The sequence below is a fragment of the Engraulis encrasicolus genome, chromosome 12, assembly GCF_034702125.1.
Source record: "Engraulis encrasicolus isolate BLACKSEA-1 chromosome 12, IST_EnEncr_1.0, whole genome shotgun sequence".
Taxonomy (NCBI): Eukaryota; Metazoa; Chordata; class Actinopteri; order Clupeiformes; family Engraulidae; genus Engraulis; species Engraulis encrasicolus.
This window is the reverse complement of record NC_085868.1, coordinates 10,922,560-10,930,059: the sequence shown is the minus strand read 5'-3', so window position 1 is coordinate 10,930,059 and position 7,500 is coordinate 10,922,560. Positions and strand designations below refer to the sequence as shown.

At 44.9% G+C, this 7,500-nt stretch overlaps 1 protein-coding gene across 1 annotated transcript in view; it reads left to right on the top strand.

The window, feature by feature from the left end:
* The window catches only part of pard3ba (par-3 family cell polarity regulator beta a), a 343,229-nt gene that overhangs the window by 219,314 nt on the left and 116,415 nt on the right, over positions 1 to 7,500 (top strand). Inside the window, exon 17 of the mRNA XM_063211618.1 lies at positions 7,485 to 7,500. This exon is cut by the window's right edge and continues 200 nt beyond it. Within this exon, the coding sequence (XP_063067688.1) occupies positions 7,485 to 7,500 (16 nt within the window). The remainder of the gene's footprint in view (positions 1 to 7,484) is intronic.

Below are 7,500 nucleotides of genomic sequence, written 5' to 3'. Positions count from 1 at the left end.
TCTGAAAAAGTTTGAGAAACACTGATGTAGACCTATTCAAAGAATGTGTTCCTTAAAGTTCCCCATCTTAACCATTTCGTCATTTTCTGTGGGCTCTCTGAATCATTCTGGTCTACTAACCCCTATCCTATGTGAATAACCGGACGCAAAATGGCAAATGATGTCTGAACAAGGGTTGGGAGGACTGAATGGGCACGGCAAATTGAACAAACATTTGGAGCAAAAAATGTGGTTGAATCGTTTCTTTGTTTTTGCACACTTGTGACGCCATGCCAAATAGCAGACATTAAATTGGGCAACGACAAAAACCCTCCTTGAAAACCTTTTTACTGTTCCCTCTTTGTGGAGTCGTATTACAATTGAATGGATCTTTTTATTACCAGAGGAAGGACGCTTGATGAAAATTAACAAATAATTTCAGGAAATTTGGCATTTCCTGTGCATGTACCGTAACATGTTTGCATGGTCTAAGTGCCAGAGTTGGGAAACCCCATGTAGATACAGTGCCCTCCATAATTATTGGCACCCCTGGTTGAGATGTGTTTTTTAGCTTCCAATTATTTTATTTTTTTTCTAAATAATATGGGACCTTAATGGAAAAAAAGAGAAAAATCCAACCTTCAATACAAGTGCATTTATTCAGTGGGGAAAAAATCCCACATAAAGAAATAATTATTTGACATCAAATAATGTGTGTCACAATTATTAGCACCCCTGGTGTTAATATTTTGTACAACCCCCTTTTGCCAACAAAACAGCACCTAATCTTCTCCTATATTGTTTCACAAGATGGGAAAAGACAGAAAGAGGGATCTTCAGCCATTCCTCTTTGCAGAATCTCTCTAAATCATCCAGAGACCTGGGTCCTCTCCTCTGTACTCTCCTCTTCAGCTCACCCCACAGGTTCTCAATGGAGTTGAGGTCAGGGGACTGAGATGGCCATGGGAGGAGCTTGATTTTGTGTCTGGTGAACCATTTCTGTGTAGATTTGGCCATATGTTTAGGGTCATTGTCTTGCTGAAAGACCCAGTGACGACCCAGCTTCAGCTTTCGGGCAGAGGGCAACAGATTTTGATTTAAAATGTCCTGGTATTTCAAAGCATTCATGATGCCATGCACCCTAACAAGGTTCCCAGGGCCTTTGGAAGCGAAACAGCCCCACAGCATCACTGACCCACCCCCATACTTCACAGTGGGTATGAGGTGCTTTTCAGCATGCGCATCTTTCGTGGTACGACAGACCCACTTAGAGTGTTTGTTGCCAAAAAGCTCAATCTTGGTCTCATCTGACCAAAGCACACGGTCCCAGTTGAAGCCCCAATACCGCTTGGCGAACTCCAGACGCTTGCGTTTATGATTGTGAGTGAGGAAAGGTTTTCTCCGTGCATGCCTCCCAAACAGCTTGTTGGCGTGTAGACAGCGCCTGATGGTTGATTTGGAGACTTTGTGACCCCAGGATGCTACCATTTGTTGTAATTCTGTAACAGTGAGCTTTGGAGATCTTTTGATTTCTCTTACCATCCTCCTCACTGTGCGTGGTGGCAAAATAAACTTGGGTCCTCGTCCAGGCTTGTTTACCACTGTTCCAGTTGCTTTGAACTTCTTAATTATTCCTCTCACAGTGGATATGGGCAGCTGCAGTTGAGTGGCAATCTTCTTGTAGCCTCTGCCTGACCTGTGAAGGTTGACGCACATCTGCCTCACTTGTATGCTGTGTTCCTTTGTCTTTCCCATGTTTAAGAGTGGATAAGAGAAATGGCCTCGGTGTCACGTCATATTTATACCCCAGGGAAACAGGAAGTGATGAATTACTAATTAAATGTTCCTACATACTCTGGTAAACTTTGTAAACTACTGTAGAAATGACAGAAATGCTTCAATTATATTTATTTCCTGGGAATTGTTAAGGGTGCCAATAATTGTGGAACAGGTGATTTAATGAAAAATAATTATTTTTTAGTCAGGGATTTTTTTATTTTCTTACAATTCATTTGAGTTGAAGGCTACATTTTCCTACAATTTTCAGTGTGACAGTATTCTTCTGCAATAAACACTGAATTTATTTTAAGGCTTTTAACACATCTCAACCAGGGGTGCCAATAATTATGGAGGGCACTGTAGATGCCCTATGAATGGTTATGTGTGGGAAAGGACATACCTAAAGGACATTGTTGAGAGAACAACAGCGTGTGTGTTGTTCTGTGTGTGTGTGCGTGCGTGCGTGCGTGCGGGCCCGCACTTTTATCTCTGCCTGCGTGTTTACGTGTGTAGTGATTATTTTTGTGTGTGTACGAGCGCAGTGTATTTGTGTCTGTACATGTCCACTCACCTCTGTGTGTGTATGTACGTGTGTGTGTGTGTGTGTACGTGTGCGTGCGTGTGTGTGTGTGTGTGTACGTGTGTGTGTACGTGTGCGTGTGTGTGTGCGTGTGCGTGTGCGTGTGCGTGTGCGTGTGCGTGTGCGTGTGCGTGTGCGTGTGCGTGTGCGTGTGTGTGTGTGTGTGTGTGTGTGTGTGTGTGTGTACGTGTGTGTGTACGTGTGTGTGTGTGTGTGTGTGTGTGTGTGTGTGTGTGTGTGTGTGAAGTGGAAGCGTGTCCTCTCTGACAGCAACACCATGGAGCAGCCTGTCTGGAGGCAGAGGTGTCGTCTTGACAACTGACCCCTCGAGTCACAAGCCCCCTGTTAGTGTACTGAGGGCACACACACACACACACACACACACACACACACACACACACACACACACACACACACACACACACACACACACACACACACACACACACACACACACACACACACACACACACACACACACACACACACACACACACACAGAAAAAAACAAGTGTTGCTGTTTGTCACCATGGCAACTATTCCACTTGTGACTGACAGCCGGGGCACAGAGTTCATTTCTACTCTGTCGTTTTTTTCTCCTCTATTTTTTCTTGTCATCTGTCTCTTTTTCTTCTTCATCCTCCCTTGTTTTTCTCTGAAGAAAGTGCAGTTATTTAACCACAATTCTCCTTAGCTGAGTAAAATGCACTGTGGATTCGTGCTAAGCCTGTACTATTCCCTTCTAAAGCTCTTGTGCTTACCTTTTTACGTTTTGGTAATCATCCTTGAAATCTTACCATGTGTTACCTACTTCATCGGCCTCACCTTAATCCCCCCTCCTCCCCCTCTCTCTTTTTCCGCTTTATCTTTCTTTCTTTCTTTCTTTCTTTCTTTCTTTCTTTCTTTCTTTCTTTCTTTCTTTCTTTCTTTCTTTCTTTCTTTCTTTCTTGCTGTTTCACTTATCAGTATCCATCTCTCTGTCTCTCTGTCTCTCTGCTCTCCTGTCTCTGTCTCTGTCTCTGTCTCTGTCTCTGTCTCTCTCTCTCTCTCTCTCTCTCTCTCTCTCTCTCTCTCTCTCTCTCTCTCTCTCTCTCTCTCTCTCTCTCTCTCTCTTTCATTTTTCTCTTTCTTTCTCTCTCATGCTCTCCATCACTATCCCACCCTTTCTATCTTGCTGTGGCAGAAGTCATTAGTCTATAACTCTGCATAAACTTATGCTGCACTCAAACACTCTTGCAAAGGTTATCTGGCTGGACATGCCCACATATGCATATGCAAGTGGAAACACACACACACACACACACGCACGCACGCACGCACGCACGCACGCACGCACACACACACACACACACACACACACACACACACACACACACACACACACACACACACACACACACACACACACACACACACACACACAACTCCATTTACAAACACACACACACACACACACACACACACACACACACACACACACACACACACACACACACACACACACACACACACACACACACACACACACACACACACACACACACACACACACACACACACACACACACACACACAGTCACACACACACACCCTTCACGCTATGCCCTGTTCATTGGGCTCCCCTCTGCAGTCGTCTGCTTAATTCCATCACGCCGCAGCCAGACAGCCGTAATTAGGTTTGTGACACAAATCCTGCCTCTCAAACCACGCATCTCATCCCCATAACTCCCCTTCTCACACCCGACTACAGCACATACACACTACACACACACTACACACTGCACACTACACACTACACACTGCACACTACACACTGCGCACCACACACACACACACACACACACACACACACACACACACACACACACACACACACACACACACACACACACACACACACACACACACACACACACACACACACAGATGCAGATGCACCACAAACACATGCAGATGCACAAACACACACTTCTACACTGATACGCACACATCCACCCACACACACACACACATGCACGCACGCACTCACGCACGCATGCGCACACACATATACACACATGCAGATGGGCAAACACACATTGATGAACACACACACACACACACACACACACACACACACACACACACACACACACACACACACACACACACACACACACACACACACACACACACACACACACACACACACACACACACCCCTTTGCCACCTCTGTTCTCGTCGCTCCGCTTCACAAACACCATTAAGGACCTCCCTGGGCTTGGGTGTCTAATGCCTATTTGCTGAATTTTCCACTCGTACAGTTTCGGGAGTCAGGCTGCATTTAGAGCTAGAAGCTTTTTGGATATGAGCGCAGTCGTCTTTTTTCCTCTTCTTCTTCTTTTTTTTGTCGTTTCTTGTCACCCTCCACTATTGAAAGTGCTCTCTTAGCGCCTCTCCTCTCTGATGCTGGTTTAATACGTGTCTGACCCATTTCAGCTCTGGGGTAGAGGCTGCGCCAGCACTTTAGTTGAGCAAGCGAGGGATGGAGAGAGAGAGAGAGTGAGAGGGAGGGAGAGAAAGAGAGAGGGATATGAGAAGTGAAGTTGGGTGTGATTCATATGTCAAGACTCTGACAGTGTGTGTGTGTGTGCCCTCTCTATATTTCTCTCTGACTTTTCCTCTAGCTTCCTCTCTGTGTTTCTCTCTCTGTTTCTGTCTTCCTCTCTCACACTATCTCCATGTCTCTACCCGTGTCTCTCTCTCTCTACTTGCGTTCTCTCTGATTTCTCTCTCTCTTTTCTCTCTTTCTCTCCCTCTCTGCCCCTCTCTCTGCTCTATTTCTTGCTCTGTCTCACTCACCTTCACTCTCTTTCTCAATCTGTCTCTAGCAAACCTTCTCTCTTTCCTTCTTTTTTTCCATCTTTCTTTCTTTTTTTCTTTCTTTTTTTCCATCTTTCTTTCTTTCTTTCTTTCTTTCTTTCTTTCTTTCTTTTTTTCTTTCTTTCTTTCTTTCTTGTTTTCGTGAGTTCCTCTCACGATGCATTTTCCTCTTGTTTTTGTTTGTGTTATTATTCTGCCCTCATTTATTTTGTTTGTGTGGGGATTTCTCTCTTCCCCAGAGTGTATTAGGGCAGTTTTCTTTACTGCTTTACTTTCTCTCCCTTTCTTCCTCACACATTAATTCCCTCTAATCACCATGACTTACTCTTTCACACTTTGACATCGTCTCATCTACTTGTCAGCCTTAACTGTTATATTTCAGGACTCGTGAATTCCCATCAGTGTCAAGTTCAGTAGTTCACACGTACAGTAGTGTGTTCGCACATACAGTAGAGTGTCCATCACTTTCACAGTTTAAAAAAAAAAATGTGTCATCGTCTGTGTTAGATCCTTCTCTTTTTCTCTAAACTAAACCTTTCAGATACTTGTGATATTTGAGCCCCACCCCCTTTAGTGTAGTGATAAGTGAAAGCCCATTGGGAAACTCCAACTCTCATTGTCATTGTGACACAGCACTCCACAGCACACAAGTGTTCACTGCACACTGCACACAATGAAATTGCATTTATGCTTCACCCCGTACAAGGGGGCAGCTCTCAGCCTTTAATGTTCATCATCATTGTAAATCCATCCCCTTATCATTTTTCATTTGTTACTGATGGCAATGTGATGTTTGAAGCCATCCTCCAACCTCTCTCTGCCCCCCTCCTCTGTCCCTCATGCTCAACCCAGGGGTTGCTGGAGGGGATTTCCGTTTATGTCTTACCCCGTGTCCGTACTTGTGACACATCCCAAAGAGACATTGTATTTGTTATTATACTGTATGTTGTGACGTTGCACTGCATGTATTACGATGGGTAATGTTAATGTTTTAAGCATGTACCACCCTACTCTATGGCCCTATTCTCATCCCAGGTGCTCTCACTCCATACAAAAAGATCATTGTTGTATTTGTCAATATTAACGTGGCGATGTTAGCCTGATAAACCAGCGTAAATGTGAGGTCGGATGTGTAATTTAGTCTGGCCCCGATGAACGGTACAATCCTAAGACTGTTGATGAGCACAGCGCGTTGTCTTTCAAATGGTGTCTGTGCCTATTCGCCAACGGTCTGACCAATCAGCGCAACTGACAATTACTACCATCAAAGAACGCGGATCCATGTTTTATAGCCTGTCTGTAAAACGGCGGGAACATGACCGTAGAACATCTTCCTTTACACGTTTCAACGAAAACCTTGAGTCTAATTCTTCAAAAACTGTCGTCAAACGAGAGCTGTTCAATCATTCTTCTTGTTGTGCTTTCCCCAGCATCGCAAGCTTCATCATCACTCCCCCGAAACCCCGCCCGCTTTGATTCAAAGCACATCTCTGCGTTGTGATTGGTTTGCCAGATTCTTGGCAAGCCTGCCACACTACTACAACGATGCGAGGCCAGGCCCACTCGCAGACGAGCTGTTTTGGCGTACAGCGAGTGGTGCTGGTTTACTAGGCTATGGCGATGTACTAACCGATTTCGCACCCTCTCCACACCCTTGTCTCTCTCTCTCTCCAGGTGCAGTTCTTAGTCAGAGATCGGTATTTTATTGTGATGTTTTAATCCAGGGATGTCAAACTCAGACCCGGGGGCCAAATTTGGCCCGCGAGATCATTTCAAATATCTATTACAGTTGGCCCACATACACCCTAATGTATAGCGTAACATGACTTGGACATGAAATTTGCTGTGTCATGGGATATGCAGACACATTTGAACTAACAAATATGATGGGAAAGAGTGTGTGAAATTTAACTATGAATATGAAGTGCATGTACACACAATTTTAGTCCATTTTTAAAAATAAATGTTGAGTTCGGCCCGCAACTTCGTTCCAGATTTTCATTTTGGCCCTCAGTCAATTTGAGTTTGACACCCCTGTTTTAACCCATCCTACATCCTCTCCACCCCGACCCCCCCCTCTCTCTCTGTCTCTGTGTCTCTCTGTCTCTCTGTCTCTCTCTCTCTCTCTCTCTGTCTCTGTCTCTCTCTCTCTTTCATTTTCTCTTTCTTTCTCTCTCATGCGCTCCATCACTATCTCCCCATCTCCAGGTGTGTACAGCGAGTGGCGCTGGTTTACTAGGCTATAGCGATGTACTGTACTAACCGATTTTCCCCCATCTCCAGGTGCTGCCGGCGGGGC